The sequence below is a fragment of the Oncorhynchus masou genome, chromosome 5 (genome assembly GCF_036934945.1).
Source record: "Oncorhynchus masou masou isolate Uvic2021 chromosome 5, UVic_Omas_1.1, whole genome shotgun sequence".
Taxonomy (NCBI): Eukaryota; Metazoa; Chordata; class Actinopteri; order Salmoniformes; family Salmonidae; genus Oncorhynchus; species Oncorhynchus masou.
The window spans coordinates 20,177,133-20,203,715 of NC_088216.1; the positions used below are offsets into that span (position 1 = coordinate 20,177,133).

The following is a 26,583-nucleotide window of genomic DNA, read 5'->3' on the forward strand; positions in this document are numbered from 1 at the left end:
ACAGACAGGCAGCTACTACTCTGTCCTGCCTATGCAGAGTTAGAGGGAGGTGGAGAAAGAGATTGGAATGAAAGGAGATAGAGACCGTCTTGTAAAGGGATGTATGGGGTTGGAGGGAAAGAGAGAGAGAGGTTATAGGTAGGAGGGACAGAGAGAGAGAGGTTATAGGTAGGAGGGACAGAGAGAGAGAGGTTATAGGTAGGAGGGACAGAGAGAGAGAGGTTATATGTAGGAGGGACAGAGAGAGAGAGGTTATATGTAGGAGGGACAGAGAGAGAGAGGTCATAGGTAGGAGGGACAGAGAGAGAGAGGTTATAGGTAGGAGGGACACAGAGAGAGAGGTTATAGGTAGGAGGGACACAGAGAGAGAGGTTATAGGTAGGAGGGACACAGAGAGAGAGGTTATAGGTAGGAGGGACAGGGAGAGAGAGGTTATAGGAGGGACAGAGAGAGAGGTTATAGGTAGGAGGGACAGAGAGAGAGAGGTTATAGGTAGGAGGGACAGAGAGAGAGAGAGGTTATAGGTAGGAGGGACAGAGAGAGAGAGGTCATAGGTAGGAGGGACAGAGAGAGAGGTTATAGGTAGGAGGGACAGAGAGAGAGAGGTTATAGGTAGGAGGGACAGAGAGAGAGAGGTTATAGGTAGGAGGGACAGAGAGAGAGAGAGGTTATAGGTAGGAGGGACAGAGAGAGAGAGGTTATAGGTAGGAGGGACAGAGAGAGAGGTTATAGGTAGGAGGGACAGAGAGAGAGGTTATAGGTAGGAGGGACAGAGAGAGAGGTTATAGGTAGGAGGGACAGAGAGAGAGAGGTTATAGGTAGGAGGGACAGAGAGAGAGAGGTTATAGGTAGGAGGGACAGAGAGAGAGAGGTTATAGGTAGGAGGGACAGAGAGAGAGAGGTTATAGGTAGGAGGGACAGAGAGAGAGGTTATAGGTAGGAGGGACAGAGAGAGAGGTTATAGGTAGGAGGGACAGAGAGAGAGGTTATAGGTAGGAGGGACAGAGAGAGAGAGGTTATAGGTAGGAGGGACAGAGAGAGAGGTTATATGTAGGAGGGACAGAGAGAGAGGTTATAGGTAGGAGGGACAGAGAGAGAGGTTATAGGTAGGAGGGACAGAGAGAGAGGTTATAGGTAGGAGGGACAGAGAGAGAGGTTATAGGTAGGAGGGACAGAGAGAGAGGTTATAGGTAGGAGGGACAGAGAGAGAGAGGTTATAGGTAGGAGGGACAGAGAGAGAGGTTATAGGTAGGAGGGACAGAGAGAGAGGTTATAGGTAGGAGGGACAGAGAGAGAGAGGTTATAGGTAGGAGGGACAGAGAGAGGTTATAGGTAGGAGGGACAGAGAGAGAGAGAGGTTATATGTAGGAGGGACAGAGAGAGAGGTTATAGGTAGGAGGGACAGAGAGAGGTTATAGGTAGGAGGGACAGAGAGAGAGGTTATAGGTAGGAGGGACAGAGAGAGAGAGGTTATAGGTAGGAGGGACAGAGAGAGAGGTTATAGGTAGGAGGGACAGAGAGAGAGGTTATAGGTAGGAGGGACAGAGAGAGAGAGGTTATAGGTAGGAGGGACAGAGAGAGAGGTTATAGGTAGGAGGGACAGAGAGAGAGAGGTTATAGGTAGGAGGGACAGAGAGAGAGAGGTTATAGGTAGGAGGGACAGAGAGAGAGAGGTTATAGGTAGGAGGGACAGAGAGAGAGAGGTTATAGGTAGGAGTGACAGAGAGAGAGGTTATAGGTAGGAGGGACAGAGAGAGAGAGGTTATAGGTAGGAGGGACAGAGAGAGAGAGGTTATAGGTAGGAGTGACAGAGAGAGAGGTTATAGGTAGGAGGGACAGAGAGAGAGAGGTTATAGGTAGGAGGGACAGACTGTGCTGCCTCCCCAGTTTATGGTAGAAGTTAGAAGGAGGCAGAGGGAGAAATTCTAGGTGGTAGGAGGGAGAGACCTTGTACATACATGATCATACATGATACACAGACCCACCAGACTACATAGGAATCTACTACCACCGCTACTGTAGTCTGTCAGTAAGGTGGTAGTCTGTCATCTATCCCTCACTTATTTAGGATAGTTGTTGGAAGCAAGTCTATTAAGAGTACTGTGGAGAGGTAGAGAGCAATGTTAGAGAGCAATGCCAGTAAAAATTGGGTAGAGAGAGAGTTTATAGATGGAAGGAAAAGGCTGTATTTTAAAGTTGTGCTGCAGACATGGTTTATCTGCCTGACAGACATTCACTACAGTCAACTATAACTGCTTAGCTCTGTCATGACCGTCTATCTGTCCTCTGGCTGCCTGACAGACTGACAGTCATTGTAGCTAAGCAACCGACAGAAAGTCCTTTGCGATGCCGAGTACTCAGATAAAGCCGCGCCAGCGTCGGTCTGCTGTCACTCACAACTCTTTAGACTAGAACGCCTCAGAGGCTTCCCTGTGCCCATGACTTCCTCACAGTCTAGGGTCGCTTCGGAACTGTTACAAAGGTCAATAGGTCGAAGGACAAGAGTAAAAGGTCAGATTCACCCTCTGAGATTCGCACCTCAGAGTGCTGGAACTCATATGAGGACATCAACTGACATTTCAGAGGGTTCTACTTGACAGTGTGAAAACCAGAAAGAAAGATCGCTCTCAACCCCCCCATGATAAACAGAAAAGTGCTCGCTGGCTCACTAAGACATAGCTGATGTTAGAGAACATCCCCAGAAGTAGAAATAGGGTCATTATTTATATTAACATAACTACGCTATCAGGAAGCCGTTCGGGCATGAAGGTGAGTAGTCTACGTTTCATTAGTAAACAACAAATACGCAGCCGGTGAGGCTATAATCCACATAAAATCTGATGAATTCAATCTCAATTTACATTTTACAAGGCTACCAATCCTGTGTTTAATGCCTGCCGCCAATGTGTGTGTACTCTCTGCAAGGATGCCATAGCGATAAATATAGCTAAGGTCACCATGATATCTGATCTAGTCAATCATATTATATACAATATGCTTCTCTGTGCCAGGCACTTCAGGGCTTTTATATACTACAAACACATAGAGGTCATTGTTTGACTAAGTGGCTGGATAACTGCCGGGCACTCTAGTCTAAATGACAGGGGCTGCTGAATGACTGTGAATGTTATGTGAACATTATGTAAAAGTTGTAGCCTACAACCTCAAAACAATGTACATCAGTTAATGGTCGGACTGACTGACCATTATGTTGTCCATTGACTGGATAATGAATGGTTGAACACAATCAATACAGGAGCCGGTGATAGAAATGGATGTGCTGAAAGATCTGCTAAAGGTAATGTGAGCGTTACCTCAACGTTGCGCAACCCACAAAACGACATGTTACCTCAGCAAATGTTCTCAATTGACTATGTGAACTCTCCTCCACTTCTAAATGGGATGAGTTTGCGATATTTTTCAGAGATAAGATAAACAACAATAGGCTGGGTATCAGTCAAGCAAGACCCGATGAGAAGTTTGATGATATGTGCCTTGGGCTACCACGCAAAGGCACTGTGGATTTATTTTTCCTGGTTGCACTGACATGCTCAGGAAAGTGATATCACAAATGAAGCCTCCTCGATGCTATCTCCACCGCCTTCTTCAAAACAGTTTTTAATTGCACATCTGAAGAAGTGTAAGCTATTGTTAATCACTCCCTGTCCACAGGCACTTTCCCCACTGCACTAAAAACTGCTATTATGAAACCCCTTCTGAAGAAAAGTCATCTAGATTCTTCAGCTCTTAGCAATTTTCAGCCAATCTCCAACCTTCCATTCTTAAGCAAAATTCTGGAGAAATTGATTTTGAAACAGCTAAATGATTTTTTAAAGTGCCAACTGTATTTTTGAAAAACTACACAGCACAGAGACAGCCTTAGTTAAAGTGGTAAATGATCTTCGAGCCAACACAGATGCCAAACATCTCCCTGTCATTGTACTCTTGGATTTAAGTGCTGCATTCGACACTGTTGACCATGATGTCCTTCTGGACAGACTGGAGAGGTTGGTTGGCCTCTCCGTCCAATTCTACATTGGTTTAGGACCAATTTAACCGACCGATAGTTTTTTGTCACCCTTGGTGAACACAACTCAGAGAAAATACATATACATTTTTTTACATTTAAGTCATTTAGCAGACGCTCTTATCCAGAGCGACTTACAAATTGGTGAATTCACCTTCTGACATCCAGTGGAACAGCCACTTTACAATAGTGCATCTAAGTCATTAAGGGGGGGTGAGAAGGATTACTTATCCTATCCTAGGTATTCCTTGAAGAGGTGGGGTTTCAGGTGTCTCCGGAAGGTGGTGATTGACTCCGCTGTCCTGGCGTCGTGAGGGAGTTTGTTCCACCATTGGGGGCCAGAGCAGCGAACAGTTTTGACTGGGCTGAGCGGGAACTGTACTTCCTCAATGGTAGGGAGGCGAGCAGGCCAGAGGAGGATGAACGCAGTGCCCTTGCTTGGGTGTAGGGCCTGATCAGAGCCTGGAGGTACTGCGGTGCCGTTCCCCTCACAGCTCCGTAGGCAAGCACCATGGTCTTGTAGCGGATGCGAGCTTCAACTGGAAGCCAGTGGAGAGAGCGGAGGAGCGGGGTGACGTGAGAGAACTTGGGAAGGTTGAACACCAGACGGGCTGCGGCGTTCTGGATGAGTTGTAGGGGTTTAATGGCACAGGCAGGGAGCCCAGCCAACAGCGAGTTGCAGTAATCCAGACGGGAGATGACAAGTGCCTGGATTAGGACCTGCGCCGCTTCCTGGGTGAGGCAGGGTCGTACTCTGCGGATGTTGTAGAGCATGAACCTACAGGAACGGGCCACCGCCATGATGTTGGTTGAGAACGACAGGGTGTTGTCCAGGATCACGCCAAGGTTCTTAGCGCTCTGGGAGGAGGACACAATGGAGTTGTCAACCGTGATGGCGAGATCATGGAACGGGCAGTCCTTCCCCGGGAGGAAGAGCAGCTCCGTCTTGCCGAGGTTCAGCTTGAGGTGGTGATCCGTCATCCACACTGATATGTCTGCCAGACATGCAGAGATGCGATTCGCCACCTGGTCATCAGAAGGGGGAAAGGAGAAGATTAATTGTGTGTCGTCTGCATAGCAATGATAGGAGAGACCATGTGAGGTTATGACAGAGCCAAGTGACTTGGTGTATAGCGAGAATAGGAGAGGGCCTAGAACAGAGCCCTGGGGGACACCAGTGGTGAGAGCGCGTGGCGAGGAGACAGATTCTCGCCACGCCACCTGGTAGGAGCGACCTGTCAGGTAGGACGCAATCCAAGCGTGGGCCGCGCCGGAGATGCCCAACTCGGAGAGGGTGGAGAGGAGGATCTGATGGTTCACAGTATCGAAGGCAGCCGATAGGTCTAGAAGGATGAGAGCAGAGGAGAGAGAGTTAGCTTTAGCAGTGCGGAGCGCCTCCGTGATGCAGAGAAGAGCAGTCTCAGTTGAATGACTAGTCTTGAAACCTGACTGATTTGGATCAAGAAGGTCATTCTGAGAGAGATAGAGGGAGAGCTGGCCAAGGACGGCACGTTCAAGAGTTTTGGAGAGAAAAGAAAGAAGGGATACTGGTCTGTAGTTGTTGACATCGGAGGGATCGAGTGTAGGTTTCTTCAGAAGGGGTGCAACTCTCGCTCTCTTGAAGACGGAAGGGACGTAGCCAGCGGTCAGGGATGAGTTGATGAGCGAGGTGAGGTAAGGGAGAAGGTCCCCGGAAATGGTCTGGAGGAGAGAGGAGGGGATAGGGTCGAGCGGGCAGGTTGTTGGGCGGCCGGCCGTCACAAGAAGCGAGATTTCATCTGGAGAGAGAGGGGAGAAAGAGGTCAGAGCACAGGGTAGGGCAGTGTGAGCAGAACCAGCGGTGTCGTTTGACTTAGCAAACGAGGATCGGATGTCGTCGACCTTCTTTTCAAAATGGTTGACGAAGTCATCTGCAGAGAGGGAGGAGGGGGGGAGGGGGAGGAGGATTCAGAAGGGAGGAGAAGGTGGCAAAGAGCTTCCTAGGGTTAGAGGCAGATGCTTGGAATTTAGAGTGGTAGAAAGTGGCTTTAGCAGCAGAGACAGAGGAGGAAAATGTAGAGAGGAGGGAGTGAAAGGATGCCAGGTCCGCAGGGAGGCGGGTTTTCCTCCATTTCCGCTCGGCTGCCCGGAGCTCTGTTCTGTGAGCTCGCAATGAGTCATCGAGCCACGGAGCGGGAGGGGAGGACCGAGCCGGCCTGGAGGATAGGGGACATAGAGAGTCAAAGGATGCAGAAAGGGAAGAGAGGAGGGTTGAGGAGGCAGAGTCAGGAGAAAGGTTGGAGAAGGTATGAGCAGAGGGAAGAGATGAAAGGATGGAAGAGGAAAGAGTAGCGGGGGAGAGAGAGCGAAGGTTGGGACGGCGCGATACCATCCGAGTAGGGGCAGTGTGGGAAGTGTTGGATGAGAGCGAGAGGGAAAAGGATACAAGGTAGTGGTCGGAGACTTGGAGGGGAGTTGCAGTGAGGTTAGTGGAAGAACAGCATCTAGTAAAGATGAGGTCGAGCGTATTGCCTGCCTTGTGAGTAGGGGGGAAGGTGAGAGGGTGAGGTCAAAAGAGGAGAGGAGTGGAAAGAAGGAGGCAGAGAGGAATGAGTCAAAGGTAGACGTGGGGAGGTTAAAGTCGCCCAGGACTGTGAGAGGTGAGCCGTCCTCAGGAAAGGAGCTTATCAAGGCATCAAGCTCATTGATGAACTCTCCGAGGAACCTGGAGGGCGATAAATGATAAGAATGTTAAGCTTGAAAGGGCTGGTAACTGTGACAGCATGGAATTCAAAGGAGGCGATAGATAGATGGGTAAGGGAGAGAGAGAGAATGACCACTTGGGAGAGATGAGGATCCCGGTGCCACCACCCCGCTGACCAGAAGCTCTCGGGGTGTGCGAGAACACGTGGGTGGACGAAGAGAGAGCAGTAGGAGTAGCAGTGTTATCTGTGGTGATCCATGTTTCCGTCAGTGCCAGGAAGTCGAGGGACTGGAGGGAGGCATAGGCTGAGATGAACTCTGCCTTGTTGGCCGCAGATCGGCAGTTCCAGAGGCTACCGGAGACCAGGAACTCCACGTGGGTCGTGCGCGCTGGGACCACCAGATTAGGGTGGCCGCGGCCACGCGGTGTGGAGCGTTTGTATGGTCTGTGCAGAGAGGAGAGAACAGGGATAGATAGACACATAGTTAACAGGGTACAGAAGAGGCTACGCTAATGCAAAGGAGATTGGAATGACAAGTGGACTACACGTCTCGAATGTTCAGAAAGTTAAGCTTACGTAGCAAGAATCTTATTGACTAAAATGATTGAAATGAAACAGTACTGCTGGAGTAGGCTAGCTGGTAGTGGCTGCGATGTTGACACTACACTAATCAAGTCGTTCCGTCGAGTGTAATAGTTTCTACAGTGCTGCTATTCGGGGCTAGCTGGCTAGCTAGCAAGGTTGATTGCGTTCCGTTACTTAAAAGAACGACAATAGCTGGCTGGCTAACCTAGAAAATCGCTCTAGGCTACACAATTGTCTTAGATACAAAGACGGCTATGTATCTAGCTAGCTACGATCAAACAAAACAAACCGTTGTACTGTAATAGTTACTACGGTGCTGCTATTCAAACAGTAGAAGAACGACAATAGCTGGCCAGCTAACCTAGAAAGCTAACCTAGAAAATCGCTCTAGACTACACAATTGTCTTAGATACAAAGACGGCTATGTAGCTGGCTAGCTACGATCAAACAAATCAAACCGTTGTACTGTAATGAAGTGAAATGAAAATGTGATACTACCTGTGGAACGACGCGGAATGTTGACCGGGTAGTTGGAGTTCAATTCGGTAGAGGTTGGCTAGCTGTTGGCTAGCTAGCTAGCAGCATTTCCTACGTTAAGGACGACAAATAGCTGGCTAGCTAACCTCGGTAAATTAAGATAATCACTCTAAGTCTACACACTCTAAACTGCACAATTATCTTGGATACGTGGCATTTAACATGGTTTGATTTTGGGTCCGGTACTGTTCAGTTTATATATAGATTTCACTGCTACGCAGACGATACACAATTTCTGTGTCACCAGAGAATTTTAGCTCCACGGATAGATTAGACTGTATTAGTGATTTAAATACCCAGATTGCTCACAACTTCCTCCAGCTAAATCAAGACATGACCGAGGTACTTATTGTTGGAGCCAAAGCACAGTGAAAGAATCTGGCCACATTTTAATTCACGGGCAATAGAGATGAAACACCAGGTAAAAAACCTAGGTGTTATTTTAGATTCTGAAATCAATTTCGAATCACACAATAGGAATGTGACCCCAAAATATTTTTACCACCCGGGGAACATTGCCAACGTGCGTCCGTTTCTATCTCAGGCTGATAAGACACTCATCCATGCTTTCATTACAAGCAGGCTTGACTACTGTGTAGCTCTCCTGTCTGTGTCACGCCCTGATCTGTTCCACCTGTCCTTGTGATTGTCTCCACCCCCTCCAGGTGTCACTTATTTTCCCCAGTGTATTTATCCCGGTGTTTCCTGTCTCTCTGTGCCAGTTCATCTTATATGTTTCCAAGTCAACCAGTGGGTTTCCCGGTCTCCTGCTTTTTGCGGTCTCCTTTTTCTAGTCCTCCCAGTTTTGACCCGTGGCTGTTTCTGGACTTTGTTCCCACCTGTCTGCCTTGACCACGAGCCTGTCTGCCCCTCTGTACCTCCTGGACTCTGATCTGGTTTTGACCTTTTTGCCTGTCCACGACCATTCTCTTGACTACCCCTTCGGATTAATAAACATTGTAAGACTCCAACCATCTGTCTCCTATGTCTGCATTTGGGTCTCGCCTTGTGCCTTGATAGTCCGGTCTACGTAAGAAAGCCATTGGTCAATTGCAAAACATACAGAATGCTGCAGCACGGTTACGGACCAAGACCAGACGAAGAGCACACATTATACTGGTTTTAAGGTCTCTGTACTGTAAAACATACAGAATGCTGCAGCACGGTTACGGACCAAGACCAGACGAAGAGCACACATTATACTGGTTTTAAGGTCTCTGTACTGTAAAACATACAGAATGCTGCAGCACGGTTACGGACCAAGACCAGACGAAGAGCACACATTATACTGGTTTTAAGGTCTCTGTACTGTAAAACATACAGAATGCTGCAGCACGGTTACGGACCAAGACCAGACGAAGAGCACACATTATACTGGTTTTAAGGTCTCTGTACTGTAAAACATACAGAATGCTGCAGCACGGTTACGGACCAAGACCAGACGAAGAGCACACATTACACTGGGTTTAAGGTCTCTGCACTGGCTGCCTGTGAGTTTTAGAATTCATTTATAAATCATTCTCTTGCTTTTTAAATCAATCCACGATTGTGCACCCCAATACATGTCAGACATGACTTTAAGTTATGTACCCAGTAGGTCCCTCAGGTCCTCTGGCACTGACCTTTTAACTATCCCAAAGCCTAGGACCAAGAGGAATGGAGAGACCACCTTTAGTTATTATGCCCCAAGCCTCTGGAACAACCTGCCAGAGAACCTGAGAGGGGCTGAAACTGTGGACATATTTAAAAAATATCTTAAAACACACTTTTTTTATCCTCCTATGTTTGCTCTGTGTAGTAAATATTTCTGTTTTTTTTTCATTGTTTTTATTAGTTTCCTTTCCCTGTGAACCACATTGTGTTGCATTCCATGTCTGAAATGTGCTGTAGAAATAAAGCTTGATTTGGGGGCACCGTCTACTGAAAGAGTGTAAATATTATGTGACTGTTATAAGAAAATTGCATAAATGTTACAACTCCAACCCAAAAAACTGTGTGTCAGTTACCTCAGCGAACTGTAGCCTGGTGAAGCTACTGTATATAAGGTGTCTACTTCTAAAAGATGACAGTCACGCCCAGATCTGTTTAACCTGTCTTTGTGCTTGTCTCCGCCCCCCTCCAGGTGTTGCCCATCTTCTCATTATCCCCTGTGTATTTATACCTGTGTTCTGTTTGTCTGTTGCCAGTTCGTCTTGTCTTACCAGCGTGCTTTCCCGTCTTCCTGTTTCTCAAGTACTGTTTCCTAGTTTTCCCCGGCTCTGACCATATTCTGCCTGCCATCCTGTACCTGCCTGACTCTGACCTGATTACGAACCTTTGCCTGCCCTGACCCCGAGCCTGCCTGCTGTCCTGTACCTGCCTGACTCTGATCACGAACCTGTCTGCCCTGACCCCGAGCCTGCCTTCCATCCTGTACCTGCCTGACTCTGATCACGAACCTCTGCCTGCCCTTACCCCGAGCCTGCCTGCTGTCCTGTACCTGCCTGACTCTGACCTGATTACAAACCTCTGTCTGTCCCCGAGGCTGCCTGCTGTCCTGTACCTGCCTGACTCTGATCACGAACCTCTGCCTGCCCTGACCCCGAGCCTGCCTGCTGTCCTGTACCTGCCTGACTCTGACCTGATTACGAACCTTTGCCTGCCCTGACCCCGAGCCTGCCTGCTGTCCTGTACCTGCCTGACTCTGATTACGAACCTCTGCCTGCCCTGACCCCGAGCCTGCCTGCTGTCCTGTACCTGCCTGACTCTGACCTGATTACGAACCTGTCTGCCTTGACCCCGAGCCTGCCTGCTGTCCTGTACCTGCCTGACTCTGACCTGATTACAAACCTCTGTCTGTCCTGACCCCGAGCCTGCCTGCTGTCCTGTACCTGCCTGACTCTGATCACGAACCTCTGCCTGCTCTGACCCCGAGCCTGCCTGCTGTCCTGTACCTGCCTGACTCTGACCTGATTACGAACCTCTGTCTGTCCCCGAGGTTGCCTGCTGTCCTGTACCTGCCTGACTTTGATCACGAACCTCTGCCTGCCCTGACCCCGACCCTGCCTGCTGTCCTGTACCTGCCTGACTCTGACCTGATTACGAACCTGTCTGCCTTGACCCCGAGCCTGCCTGCTGTCCTGTACCTGCCTGACTCTGACCTGATTACAAACCTCTGTCTGTCCTGACCCCGAGCCTGCCTGCTGTCCTGTACCTGCCTGACTCTGATCACGAACCTCTGCCTGCCCTGACCCCGACCCTGCCTGCTGTCCTGTACCTGCCTGACTCTGACCTGATTACGAACCTGTCTGCCTTGACCCCGAGCCTGCCTGCTGTCCTGTACCTGCCTGACTCTGACCTGATTACAAACCTCTGTCTGTCCTGACCCCGAGCCTGCCTTCCATCCTGTACCTGCCTGACTCTGATCACGAACCTCTGCCTGCCGTGACCCCAAGCCTGCCTGCTGTCCTGTACCTGCCTGACTCTGATCACGAACCTCTGCTTGTCCTCAACCTGCCCTTTGCCTGCCCTGCGTTTCTAATAAATCATCTGAGAACTGTACTATCTGCCTCCTGTGTCTGCATCTGGGTCAAACCCTTAGTCGTGATATCACAGCGTTACTGTTCTGGGAATGTTATGTGAACATTACCTAAACGTTATACAACCACAAAAAAGAAGGACAGTTACCTCAGCGAACTGCAGCCTGGTGAAGGTGCTGGGAGGGGAAGCCACCTTGTAGGTCTTCCTGGGCATCACCCAGGTCTCCAGGGTCTCCAGCTTGCTGGTTGCCAGGTTAGTGGCGTGGTGCTTGACCAGGTAGCCTTGGAAATGGTCCGACTGGAAGTAGAGATGCACTGACACTGGGTGGCCCATGGGGAAATACCTGGCAAACCAAGAGGTAACACACTTTTTAACCAACCTTTCTCAACGGACCTTTATCAGTAGCCTGAGTGCAGGTCTGTTTGGGCTATGATGCCAACTGTCACTCATTTTGACAGAGACAGCAATGGCGTTGACAACAACACAAACAAATCTGGGACCAGGCTACTTTATCAGGGTTTTACCTGGCAACACCAATGGTAACCCGACAGACAGACCCATTGAGATTCCCATTAGTGAACTTGATATGGTACCAGTGCTGTTTAAAAGGCCAATGGTGTAAGATGAGAGTATCTAGATTAATCTATTGAACAACTACTGGAGACTGCTTACAAATGCTAATGTTTGTAGATGCTAAAGTTCACTAGCGGGGCCTTGCTAATGTCTCAGACGCTAAAGTAAAGGTTAAGGGGATGTGCTTTGCTTTCTGTGATTGTGTGAAGGGAAGAGGCATTAACTCAATGACCTATAAAACATCTGTTGCTGTGGAGACAATTATTAAGGCTAGGAATGGACAGACTGACTGAGACCAGACTGTAGTTGTAACCTGCCCCGGACCAACCCAATACAGTCATTGGGTATATTGGCAGTAATATATTAAGTTAGTCACAGCCCGATGCCTCTGACGATAACCATGACACACCGATTCGTAACACACATATTGTCTAATACAGCGGTTCCCAACCTTTGCCATCCCGGGGACGACCAAATCAGCGTCAAAAGGTCTTGAGGGCATTCGCCGACTCGCAGAATTTCTTTACATAAAATATCTTAGCGTTCAAATTTAGTCCATTTTATCAGTGAATGTAACCGATTTAACACATATTGTAATGTACAATTGCTTATAATACTATACATCCAATAACTACAATAAAATAAAATACACATTACAAATAGTAAATCACGTGCGGAGCAGGTAGTCCTCGGACCCCAGGTTGAAAACTGCTGGTCTAAAACAAAGTCCGAGGTCAAAACACACACACACTAACAAAGTTGAACTGGTCTGGGACACCATTAAGAAGTCAGCTTGATCTTACAATCAGCTTGCCAGTCCAGGCTAGTCCTGATAGTTATATTGTTCTGGAGGCTGTGTGTGTGTGTGTGTGGAGTGAGTGGTTTTTTTCTGATTCTGTACATGTGGCAGAAGGCTGGCACTGAGAGCAGAGTAGAGACTACTGGGAAAATAAACAGGGTGTGTTTGTGTTTCTCTCTCTCTCTCTCAATCCATCTCTCTCTCTCTCTCTCTCTCTCTCTCTCTCTCTCTCTCATCCTCCCCACGCCCCAGTGTCCACCGTGTGTGTGTATGTGTATGTGCCCACCAGCCTTCTCATCAGTATTCCAGTAGTAGAACCAGTCTGCCTGACAGCGCTGTGTGTGTGTGCCCGTCCCAGCCCGACAGCACTAGCTACCCTGACAAGCAGAACAGCAAACATTTACACCCGCTCACAGAGAGCACTCCACACCCTTTTCTCTCTATCCCTCTCTCCTCCTCCCTCCCTCCCTCGTTCCCACTATATAGGGAATAGGGTGCCGTTTGGGACACAGACAGAGATTGACAGAGATGTTGCCCCTAGCAACATCGTAGACCCAGTAACAGAGGTTTCCATACTCTCTGAGACTGAGTCAGTTACTTACTCAGTTATTTATTACAGACGTCCAGGGTGGGACTGAAGTACTCACAGTTTGAATTATACATAGACTCTTGGGAATGCCTGACGTTGACGTTTTTGACAATTGTGGGTTTGTGTGTCTTTGTGTGTGTGTCTGACAGTGTGTGTGTCTATGTGTGTGTGCTAGAGAGAGAGAGAGAGAAAGAGAGGTAGAGAGAGAGGCAGAAAGAGCTAGAGAAAGAGAGTGATAGAGATTTTTTTAAAGAGGTAGAGGTAGAGAGAAAGAAAGAGAGAGGCAGAAAGACAGAAAGGGGGCAGAGGGAGAAAGAGAGTGAGAGAAGGGAGTGAGAGAGAAAGAGAGAGAAGAGAGAGTGAGAGAGCGAGAAAGAGAGTAGGTGAAAGAGACCATAGAGTGAATGGGGAGAGATGGGGGGAGAGTGAGAGACAGGGAGAGAGAGAGAGAGAGAGAGAGAGAGAGAGAGAGAGAGAGAGCGAGAGCGAGAAGAGAGTAGGTGAAAGAGAGAGCATAGAGTGAATGGGGAGAGATGGGGGGAGAGGGAGAGACAGGGAGAGAGAGAGAGAGAGAGAGAGAGAGAGAGAGAGCGAGAGCGAGAAAGAGAGTAGGTGAAAGAGAGAGCATAGAGTGAATGGGGAGAGATGGGGGGAGAGGGAGAGACAGGGAGAGAGAGAGAGAGAGAGAGAGAGAGAGAGAGAGCGAGAAAGAGAGTAGGTGAAAGAGACCATAGAGTGAATGGGGAGAGATGGGGGGAGAGGGAGAGGCAGGGAGAGAGAGAGAGAGAGAGAGAGAGAGCGAGAGCGAGAAAGAGAGTAGGTGAAAGAGAGAGCATAGAGTGAATGGGGAGAGATGGGGGGAGAGGGAGAGACAGGGAGAGAGAGAGAGAGAGAGAGAGAGAGAGAGAGAGAGAGAGAGAGAGAGAGAGAGAGAGAGAGAAAGAGAGTAGGTGAAAGAGACCATAGAGTGAATGGGGAGAGATGGGGGAGAGGGAGAGGCAGGGAGAGAGAGAGAGAGAGCGAGAAAGAGAGTAGGTGAAAGAGACCATAGAGTGAATGGGGAGAGATGGGGGGAGAGGGAGAGGCAGGGAGAGAGAGAGAGAGAGCGAGAAAGAGAGTAGGTGAAAGAGACCATAGAGTGAATGGGGAGAGATGGGGGAGAGGGAGAGGCAGGGAGAGAGAGAGAGAGAGCGAGAAAGAGAGTAGGTGAAAGAGACCATAGAGTGAATGGGGAGAGATGGGGGGAGAGGGAGAGGCAGGGAGAGAGAGAGAGAGAGCGAGAAAGAGAGTAGGTGAAAGAGACCATAGAGTGAATGGGGAGAGATGGGGGGAGAGGGAGAGGCAGGGAGAGAGAGAGAGAGAGCGAGAAAGAGAGTAGGTGAAAGAGACCATAGAGTGAATGGGGAGAGATGGGGGGAGAGGGAGAGGCAGGGAGAGAGAGAGAGAGAGAGAGAGAGAGAGAGAGAGAGAGAGAGAGAGAGAGAGAGAGAGAGAGAGAGAGAGAGAGAGAGAGAGAGAGAGAGAGAGAGCAGATACATAGAGCCTCCATTCAGCCCTTCCCTCCACCCCCTCCCCACTGGAGTCACAGCAGGCTGTGAAAAGACAGAAATCCCCCTCTCCTCTCCTCCGTCTCTCCTTCTCTCCATCCCCCCATGGCAGCCCCACCCTGCTGTCTCATGCACACACTGTAAGCTCTACAAACCTAGCCTCTCATGGCCCCAAACATTGCCCTGTGTGTGTGTGTGTGTGAGAGAGAGAGAGAGAGAGAGAGAGAGAGAGAGAGAGAGAGAGAGAGAGAGAGAGAGAGAGAGAGAGAGAGAGAGAGAGAGAGAGAGAGAGAGTGTGTGTGTGTGTGTGTGTGTGTGTGTGTGTGTGTGTGTGTGTGTGTGTGTGTGTGTGTGTGTGTGTGTGTGTGTGTGTGTGTGTGTGTGTGTGTGTGTGACAGCTGGGTGTGGATATGTTAGTGTGAAAGACTGAAAATTGCTTGTTTCCTCGCAGCAAATGCTTTTCTCACATGATCCCACAATTAGAGATTTGCAGACTGACACGTATACTCACAGATGCCCTCTTGCTCTCACACACTTAATGTGTACACACACACACACACACACACACACACACACACACACACACACACACACACACAACGTTGTTTCCCTTCCTTCCCAATTTACAGGCAGAGCCATGAGTAGAAACAGCTGTAGTTAAACGATAGACATAGGGTGTGTGTGTGCAGCTAGATGGAAACATGCTTCCTCTCATCTTGACTCTGTACCCAGAGACCCCTGCAGCTACCCACAATGCAGAACTACCTGCCTGCCTGCCTGCTATCCAGCCTGCTTATGTGGAACTATACTGGATCTGAAACAGACTGATAATACAAGCTGCCAGCAGCAGAAACATGGGCGTATAGTACATCTCACGTTGGTTGGAACACGGACAATTCCACCAGAATGGTGTCGCATCCCTCCAACAGACTTCCAGACACTTATGCAATCTATGCCAAGGTGCATTGGAGCTGTTCTGGCAACTACTAAAGTACTTTATGTTGGTGTTTCCTTTATTTTGGCAGCTACCTGTACATTGGCCCTGAGACTCAGCTAACGCAGGCTTCATATTCTAGCTACCGCAGGTGCTGCTGGTCCCAAACGTGTTGCAACTGTGGTATTACAACACAGTAACTGAGTGAACAGTGTGAACCGTACCGGTTCCCATCGGCTCATTAGAAGCAGGGTATTGTTACTAGTGATGCCGTACGGATAGTGTTGACGCGCGAGGCCGTACGGATAGCGTTGACGCGCGAGGCCGCACGGATAGCGTTGACGCGCGAGGCCGCACGGATAGCGTTGACGCGCGAGGCCGCACGGATAGCGTTGACGCGCGAGGCCGCACGGATAGCGTTGACGCGCGAGGCCGCACGGATAGCGTTGACGCGCGAGGCCGCACGGATAGCGTTGACGCGCGAGGCCTGTACGGATAGCGTTGACGCGCGATGCCGTCTGACACCAGATATGTATATTATTGGATGAGAAAGGATACAAAAAGGTTTCTGACGGAGGGTTGAATTTTACCCAAAACATTGAGGTGTGTCATTGCCACGATGCTGTGAATGACTGCTGCGGTGTGTGTGTGTGTCCATTCATGTTCTGTGCATGCATTGTCTGTTCGTGTATACTACTATTTGTGTGTACGTGTGAGTGTGTGTCAGTGCGTGTTCATGTTAGCATGTGATATGCATGCCTGTACACAGTGGTGGAAAAAGTACTCAATCGTCATACTTGAGGAGAAGTACAGATACCTTAATACAAAATGACTCAAGTAAAAGTGAAAGACTAAAAGTAAAATACTACTTGAGTAAAAGTGTAAAAGTATTTGGTTTTAAATATACTTAAGTATCAAAAGTAAATGAATTGCTAAAATGTACTTAAGTATCAAAAGTAAAAGTATAAATCATTTCAAATTCCTTATACTAAGCAAAGCAGCTGGCCACATTTTGCAGTTTTTTAAAATGTATTTACGGATAGCCAGGGGCACGCTCCTACAAACGAAGCATGTGTTTAGTGAGTCCGCCAGATCAGAGGCAGTAGGGGTGACCAGAGGTGATCTACTTTTTACTGCAAAATAATGTACTTTCTACTCATTTTCCCTGACACCCAAAAGTACAAGTTACATGATGAATGCTTCGCAAGACAGGAAAATGGTCTAATTCACACACTTATCAAGAGAACATTTTCTTCAGGAATGTAATGAAGTAAAAGTAGTCAAAAATATGAATAGTAAAGTAAAGTACAGATACCCATAAGAACTACTTAAGTATTTTTACTTAAGTACTTTACACCACTGTGTGTACATGTGTTCAGTGTGTGACCTGGACTGCTTACTAACCTGCAGCTGTCATCCTTAGGATCTCCTTGCAGCGATGCTGCCGCCCTGGCCAGGCCCAGACGAGCAAACGCATGGTAGAGTGTGAGCTGTGTGTCGCTCAGGGTTGCGACCCCATCAGCCTCGTCAAACGCACTCTCCCAGTAGGCCTGGAGGCCAGGGGTCCCCTGGGGCATGGGTCCAAACAGGTAGCCATCTAGTTGGTTCACTATCTCCTGGTTAACACTGGCTTCAAACTTCCTGGCGAAGAACGTAGGACGGGACGTTTGCTGTGAGGAAATGGAAGGAGTAGGAGAGAAGGGGAGAGAAAAACATAGAGAAGATTATACAAATGGTGGCTTGCTGGGAACGACTGCAGAATGGGACATGGAGTGGAAGAGAGTGGGAGTTTGAGAGAGAGAGAGAGAGAGAGAGAGAGAGAGAGAGAGAGAGAGAGAGAGAAATAGTGTGTACATGTGTATGTGCGAGGGGCATCTTTGATTTAATATTCTCTCCCACATACAGAAGACAACAAGTAGATACACCGCCACGTCATATCTGGTAAACTGTCTCAGTACCCACGTTTTCTCTCTCTCTCTCTCTCTCTCTCTCTCTCTCTCTCTCTCTCTCTTCTCTCTCTCTCTCTCTCTCTCTCTCGCCTGCACATTTATTAAGTTCAGGGTTGCGTCTTTCCCCCTGTCAGCTACCAGAGCTGGCTGCTTCTTTCAAACACAAGACAAAACCACAGAAGAAGACTTCCTGTTTCCTTTGTACTTCCTGAAACACCAGGGAATCTTACCTTTATCTCTCTCCCCCATCTCTCTCTCCAATCCCTGTCTCTGTCTCTCGCTCTCTATCTGCCGCTTGCTGATCTCCATGACAACAGACATAAAACACCCAGAAGTCAGTCTGAGTTCTCTCCAAAACAACTCTCTCTATCTGTGCTACTAGGGCTTTGTTGTTAAGGAGGGTTTTGGGATTAACATTTTAGATGCATCACATTGTTGTTCCTCGCTAGAGAAAGCGTGTGTGTGTTTGTGAGAGAGAGAATGTGTGTGTGTGTGTGTGTGTGTGGGAGTGTCAGAGTGTGTGGGTGAGTGTGCCTGTAAGTTTATGTGGGTGATCGGATGCATCACATTTCTCGCTAGAAAAACAAGGAGTGTCACGTCCACACTTTAAGAGGCATTTCGCTACTTTGCTTATGGCCCACTGAAATGGCTTTGAATGGCTGTGGGAGGCACTTACTGAAATGGCTTGGAATGGCTGTGGGAGGCACTTACTGAAATGGAAAGGGACTGGAGACGGGACTATAAATGACAACTGGAAGGAGGTGGGGAAAAAATGAATGAAGGCTCATAAGTGCTGATGTCAACAATGGCTAACTGGCGTATGTAAATTAGTTCTCTCTAGAAGATGGTGTGTGCAGTGTTTTCCACTAGCGCCGGCTGTCGATGACAGTCATTTTCAGCCAGGTACTTTTCCCACTTAAATGACTTTTCAATTCGCTAGTCAGACAAAAGTCTGCCGATCCATCTCCCGCTAGAATGAACGATATGCATCCTCTAGCCATCTACTGATAGGACAGGCGCCTGTCAGTTAGTGAGCGATGACAGGGAAACCCCGCTGGTTTGACAGTCTGCTGTCTGCCCCGCCTCTCGGGTACTTGGGTGTTGTGTGTTCTGTGGTTGCAGTCAAATGTCTTTACACGACAGGTTGGTGGCGCCTGGATAGAATGGTCTCGCAGTACGTACAGGAACAATAGGTAGGTTAGTGGAGAGAGAGAGAGTCTCACACTGGTCCAAAATATGATAAAAGAAAACGGATTGAATCGTTTTAAAAGATATTGATACATATGCTATTTTTAAATAGTATTTTCTATATGGTATTTTGATATGGTCTTCTCACAATGATTAGATGTACAGTATCAGTTAGATGTACAGTTCTATTGATTGAATCAAAGTGTTGACAGTGGAGTAGTCAACTGCTGCTTCCTGTGTAGTAAAGCCCATGTTTATCACCTGCTTCATTCTTCAATAATACCTGTACTACAGACAGCTGAGGAAATGCCGCTTAAAAGTGCCTCTTAAAAGGAAGCTGGAAGCCTGTGGAAGTCAGCAGACTCTTGCAGGATTCTTTAAAGGCTCAGTGAAGGCAAAATGATTCTATGTTATTTATATCAGTGTTATTTCCTGACAGTTGCTGGTTGAAAATACAATCTAGCATTAGAATGTACCAGAGTCCACCAAAAATAGAGCTTGTTCGGCAAAAAAAAACATAATCTTAACAACCCCCCCAGCCCTGGGGAGCGTGTCTGGGTACTTTGTCTATTTGGCTGGCAACTCCATGTGCTTGTGGAAAACACAGTGTGAATGGGGTGTTAGGATGATGTGGATGGATGAAGGGTGGAGGATATGATTAATAGTATTCTCTCTCTCCGTTTGTCTCTGTCTCTGTCTCTCTCTACGTCTGCATCTCTGCCCCTCCGTGTCCCTCTCTCAGTCCCTCCATCTCTCTCTCCATCCCTCCATCCCTCTCTCTCCATCCCTCTCTCTCTCCATCCCTCCATCCCTCTCTCTCCATCCCTCTCTCTCCATCCCTCTCTCTCCATCCCTCTCTCTCTCCATCTCTCTCTCCATCCCTCTCTCCATCCCTCTCTCTCCACCGCTCTCTCTCCATCCCTCTCTCTCCATCCCTCTCTCCATCCCTCTCTCTCCACCCCTCTCTCTCCATCCCTCTCTCTCCATCCCTCTCTCTCCATCCCTCCATCCCTCTCTCTCCATCCCTCTCTCTCCATCCCTCTCTCTCCACCCCTCTCTCTCCATCCCTCTCTCTCCATCCCTCTCTCTCCATCCCTCCATCCCTCTCTCTCCATCCCTCCATCCCTCTCTCTCCATCCCTCTCTCTCCATCCCTCTCTCTCCACCCCTCTCTCTCCATCCCTCTCTCTCCATCCCTCTCTCTCCACCCCTCTCTCTTCATCTATCTCTCCATCCCTCTCTCTCCACCCCTCTCTCTTCATCTATCTCTCCATCCCTCTCTCTTCATCTCTCTCTATCCCTCTCTCTTCATCTCTCTCTCCATCCCTCTCTTCATCTTTCTCTCCATCCCTCTCTTCATCTCTCTCTCCACCCCTCTCTCCACCCCTCTCTATTCATCTATCTCTCCATCCCTCTCTCTCCATCCCTCTCTCTCCACCCCTCTCTCTTCATCTATCTCTCCATCCCTCTCTCTCCACCCCTCTCTCTTCATCTATCTCTCCATCCCTCTCTCTCCATCCTTCTCTCTTCATCTCTCTCTATCCCTCTCTCTTCATCTCTCTCTCCATCCCTCTCTTCATCTTTCTCTCCATCCCTCTCTTCATCTCGCTCTCCATCTCTCTCTCCATCCCTCTCTCTCCACCCCTCTCTCTCCATCCCTCTCTCTTCATCTCTCTCTCCACCCCTCTCTCCACCCTTCTCTCTTCATCTCTCTCTCTATCCCTCTCTCTTCCTCTCTCTCTCCATCCCTCTCTCTTTTTTCTTGTCTCTCTCCATCTCTCTCACACACACTCTTCATCTATATCCCTCTTTCCCCATCGCCTGCTTCATGCTGATGCGGCCAATGGTTGACAGTAGCTCATGAACATGTTGCCCTGCTCCCTCAATCTCCCTCTTTCCCTCATTTTCCTCTCTTCCTCTATATCTCCATCCCTTGCTTCTTGCTGTGGTTGACAGTAGCTCATGAGAACTCTCTCAGCAGCCTCCACTGCTTGGCAGACACACAGCCAGTCCTTTCAGTTCCATACACCTCAGACAGGGAGGGGAAACTATTTACCCTCATCTCCTCCCGCACTGCGCACCTTGCTGTAAATTCCTAGTGTGAGAGATAATGACGGCCCATAGGGCCCAGACCTGGCAACCCGTTGCTTATCTGGCAACCGGTGGCATTCTCACACCAGGGCAGCAACTGTGGAACTTGGCGGTGGTTCTCACGCCCCCTCACGCGATTTATTAACCCAACTTTCACAGGTACAGTTCATCAGGTGAGAGAAATCAGAGGGTGGAAAGATGTCGGTCGAGGTCCAGAGTCTAGTTATGAAAGGTTCTCTCTGTTGTCTGTAACACGGGAGACCTTCTCCACCTCATCTCCTCCGCCCGGTCTTTCTCTCCTCCTTTCTTTCTCCTTCTCACAGATCTGTCCGTTTCTCCACCGAAGCAACACAACACCCCCGCAGACTTATTAAGAGGACTCCTCCACACATCACCATTAGTAGGGACACTAGACACCCACTCCTACACCACAGATAGAACTAGATACGTGTCCAGTACTAGACACTACACAGTCCTCCTCAGTCAATTCTGAATCATGAGCAGCTTCTAGCCTAAATATAGCCTCTCTGTCAGTCTATACTAGAGCCTACTGAGCGTGGAAAACCCACACTCGATGGGTTATTAATTAAGTCCTATTAATACAGTGGACTGACTGGTAGGAGGTCAGCACTGTGCCCAGTGTGTTTTGTATACTGTAATGAATCACACACACACACACACGCACGCGCACACACGAGCACGCACGCGCACGCGCACGCGCACGCGCACGCACACGCACACGCACACACACACACACACACACACACACACACACACACACACACACACACACACACACACACACACACACTGTTCCTAGGCATTTTATACTGTAATAATACTGTCAGTGTGCTCCAGTCTTGCCAGAATTCCAAGGGAGAGCCAGAGAGCCAGAGTCAGGGTTGGCATTAGGGTTGGCAGCCAACAGGGTCAGACAGTAGACTAGGCAGAGGGCAGCAAGCTGGCATAGAGACTAGTTCGGTCAGCACTATGACTTTGGATGTATTCAAGTGTGTGTGTTTGAGAAAGAGAGAGAAAAATTTGTGTGTGTGTGTGTGTATACCATGTCTCACCTGGAAGCGGTGGAAGTCGGCAGGTTTAAAGTCATTGGGGGAGCAGCCGCACCAGTCCACTATGTGTTTGTACTGACACTTACAGCCCAGCTTCCTGTTCCAGTTTGTGATGCGCAGGTTGTTGTCCACCATGCTCTCACAGTGAGCACTGTTCTCCAGCACCGTATGGAAGAACGACTGAGGAGAGAGAAGAAAAGAAAAGAGAGAGTGGGTGGGTGAAGTGTAGTGTAGGCGGAGGAGAGGAGAATGAAGGATGACGTGGACACCTGGAACACTTAACCACAAACATCTCCTGTTCCTCAAACCATCTGCTCCAAGCCCTTACGTAGTGAGTGTCCTTAGGACTGCTGTGTCTAGGTGTGTGTGTTTACCTCAGCAAGCAGAAGTATATAGTTGTTTGTGCGTGTGTGTTTTTGTGTGCATACTGTGGTCTTACCTCGGCGGGCAGCAGTGTGTAGGTATAGAAGCGCTTCATGTTGGTGACCAGGTCGTCTTGGGAGTTTATAACGTACTCCACGAACGGACGATTGAGCAGGAACCAATCAGAACCGCCGTCCACAGAAATGCCTTCTGGGATTTTGCGGTCGCCAAGTCGCCACATGTGGGTGTCGCACTCAAAGAAAAGTCGGTCCAGACCTTGTTTGCGGATAAACCTGGTTGACCAAAAACACACGACCATGGTTAAACCTAGAGCGACCACAAACACACAACCACACTAACATGGTTAAACCTATAGCGACCACAAACACACAACCACACTAACATGGTTAAACCTAGAGCGACCACAAACACACAACCACACTAACATGGTTAAACCTATAGCGACCACAAACACACAACCACACTAACATGGTTAAACCTATAGCGACCACAAACACACAACCAAACAAACATGGTTAAACCTATAGCGACCACAAACACACAACCACACAAACATGGTTAAACCTATAGCGACCACAAACACACAACCACACAAACATGGTTAAACCTATAGCGACCACAAGCACACAACCACACAAACATGGTTAAATCTATAGCGACCACAAACACACAACCACACAAACATGGTTAAACCTATAGCGACCACAAACACACAACCACACAAACATGGTTAAACCTATAGCGACCACAAACATACAACCACACAAACATGGTTAAACCTATAGCGACCACAAACACACAACCACACAAACATGGTTAAACCTATAGCGACCACAAACACACAACCACACAAACATGGTTAAACCTATAGCGACCACAAACATACAACCACACAAACATGGTTAAACCTATAGCGACCACAAACACACAACCACACAAACATGGTTAAACCTATAGCGACCACATACACACAACCACACAAACATGGTTAAACCTATAGCGACCACAAACACACAACCACACAAACATGGTTAAACCTATAGCGACCACAAACACACAACCACACAAACATGGTTAAACCTATAGCGACCACAAACTCACAACCACACAAACATGGTTAAACCTATAGCGACCACAAACACACAACCACACAAACATGGTTAAGTTGGTTTCTTTTACACAAAACCACTAACTTGATTTGACTTCTATAAACTTATGTTACACTCAACCATATACACTTCTTTTTGTTTAATTTGTCCTTTATTTAACCAGATGTTCTCTTGAGGAACCTCTCTTTCCAGAGACTGGGAATTATTTTAGAATCTCTCACTGCTGCTGTTTACAGAAATGCATACAAACTGAACAAAACATCTCTGCGTTGACATGTTTATCAACATTTACAAACAAAGTTCCATATACCCTCGTGGTTACTACATGTTCTGCTTGGAAAAAATGATTGTATGTTCGATGTTCACCAATTTCCCTTCGCGGTATACACTCAGTATACCCTGCTAGTAGCTTTGAGAGATCATAGGGAGAGAATAACATCCTATACATGTTTCCCTCACACACTAACAACATGTGACTCATGTGAAGCACCAAGTGTTGCAGTAGGTGTCAAGTTCAGGTCAAACAGACTGTTTCCCTAAGTCCTTGAAGGTCTTAAAGCCAGCTGCTATCCACCACAGAAACACACTTGTAGAACCTGTATACACCACCATCTGATTCCTATAGAAACAGCTACAGTGGGAAGGAAAAGTGTGGGAAGAAAAAGTATGGAATTATCTGGATTTTTGCATAAATTGGGTCATCACATTTGATCTGATCTTCATCTAAGTCACAACAATAGACACACATAGCGTGCTTAAACTAATAACACACCAATTATTGTATTTTTCTTGTCTATATTGAATACATAATTTAAACATACACAGTGTAGGTTGGAAAAAGTATGTGAACCCCATAGGCTAATGACTTCCCCAAAAGATAATTGGAGTCAGGAGTCCGCTAACCTGGAGTCCAATCAATGAGACGAGATTAGAGATGTTGGTTAGAGCTGCCTTTCCCTATAAAAAACACTCGCAAAATTTGAGTTTGCTATTCACAAGAAGCATTGCCTGATGTCAACCATGCCTCGAACCAAAGAGATCTCAGAAGACCTAATATGAATAGTTGTTGACTTGCATAACGCTGGAAAGGGTTACAAAAGTATCTCTAAAACCCTTGATGTTCATCAGTCCACGGTAAGACAAACTGTCTATAAATGGAGAAAGTTCTGCACTGTTGCTACTCTCCCTAGGAGTGTCCATCCTGCAAAGATGACTACAAGAGCACAGAGCAGAATGCTCAATGAGGTTAAGCAGAATCCAAGAGTGTCAGCTTAAGACTTACAGAAATCTCTGGAACATGCTAACATCTCTGTTGACGAGTCTACGATACATAAAACACTAAACTAGAATAGTGTTCATGGGAGGACACCAGGGAAGAAGCCACTGCTGTCCAAAGAAAACACTGCTAAACGTCTGAAGTTTGCAAATGTGCACCTGGATGTTCCACAGGCTAAATATTCTGTGGACAGATGAAACTACAGTTGAGTTGTTTGGAAGGAACACACAACACTATGTGTGGAGGGAAAAATGCACAGCACACCAACATCAAAACCTCATCCCAACTGTAAAGTATGGTGGAGGGAGCATCATGGTTTGGGGCTGCTTTGCTGCCTCAGGGCCTGGACAGCTGACTATCATCGACGGAAAAATGAATTCCCAAGTTTATCAAGACATTTTGCAGGAGAATGTTAGGCTGTCTGCCCGCCAATTGAAGCTCAACAGAAGTTGGGTGATGCAACAGGACAACGACTCAAAACACAGAAGTAAATCAACAACAGAAGGGTTTCAACAGAAGAACATAAGCCTTCTGGAGTGGCCCAGTCAGAGTCCTGACCTCAACCCGATTGAGATGCTGTGGCATGACCTCAAGAGAGCAGTTTACACCAGACATCCCCAAGAATATTGCTGAACTGAAACAGTTGTGCAAAGAGGAATGGTCCAAAATTCCTCCTGACCGTTGTGCAGGTCTGATCCGAAACTACAGAAAAAAGTTTGTTTGAGATTATTGCTGCCAAAGGAGGGTCAACTAGTTACTAAATCCAAGGGTTCACATACTTTTTCCACCCTGCACTGTGAATGTTTACACGGTGTGTTCAATAAAGACATGAAAACATATAATTGTTTGTGGGTTATTAGTTTAAGCAGACTGTGTTTGTCTATTGTTGTGACCTAGATGAAGATCAGATCAAATTTTATGACCAATTTATGCAGAAATCCAGATAAGAGTTCACATACTTTTTCTTGCCACTGTATATAGGAACAACCTTAATTAATCCACTATCCATCCTCATCTCATGCCAGTAGTGGTTTTATTCAGTCAAGCCTGTCTAACTCCTGGCACACAGACACACGCACACACACGCACACACACACACACACACACACACACACACACACACACACACACACACACACACACACACACACACACACACACACACACACACACACACACACACACACACACACACACACACACACACACACACACACACACAGACACACACCATGACAGAGCACGACAGGCAGCCAGATTGTGATTGGTGTCAGTGTGCGTGTGTGTGTGTACCAGTGATTGGCATGTAATTTAGTAGCGTGATAGGGCATGGAGCGGGGCAGGGGCAGGGCTGGCAGGCAGCACCTCGCAACGGCAACAAGGGAAGGTTAATTAATAAAGCTACAGATGGAGCCTAATTGGATTATGACTCAGTCACCGAGCTGGGGCAAGGAGGGTGTGTGTGTGTGTGTGTGTGTGACAGTGGAGGCTCCTCAGAGGAGGAAAGGGGGGACATCCTCCTCAGTGAATTTCATTTTTTAAATAGTGAAATATTAAAAGTGATCCTTTAAAGATAAACTATACTTAATATATTCACGTCACCAAATAATTTATTAAAACACACTGTATTGCAATGAAGGTTTACAGTAGCCTCAACAGCACTCTGTAGGACAGCACCATGGTGTAGCCAGAGGACAGCTAGCTTCCGTCCTCCTCTTGGTAC

At 47.8% G+C, this 26,583-nt stretch overlaps 1 protein-coding gene across 1 annotated transcript in view; it reads right to left on the reverse strand.

Moving 5' to 3' along the window:
- The window catches only part of LOC135536638 (xylosyltransferase 1-like), a 124,987-nt gene that overhangs the window by 12,748 nt on the left and 85,656 nt on the right, over nt 1-26,583 (reverse strand). The window contains exons 6-9 of the mRNA XM_064962909.1: nt 22,531-22,747; nt 22,095-22,271; nt 17,199-17,464; nt 11,500-11,695 (exon numbers count right to left, since the gene is read on the reverse strand). Coding sequence (XP_064818981.1) covers nt 11,500-11,695; nt 17,199-17,464; nt 22,095-22,271; nt 22,531-22,747 — 856 coding nt within the window. The remainder of the gene's footprint in view (nt 1-11,499; nt 11,696-17,198; nt 17,465-22,094; nt 22,272-22,530; nt 22,748-26,583) is intronic.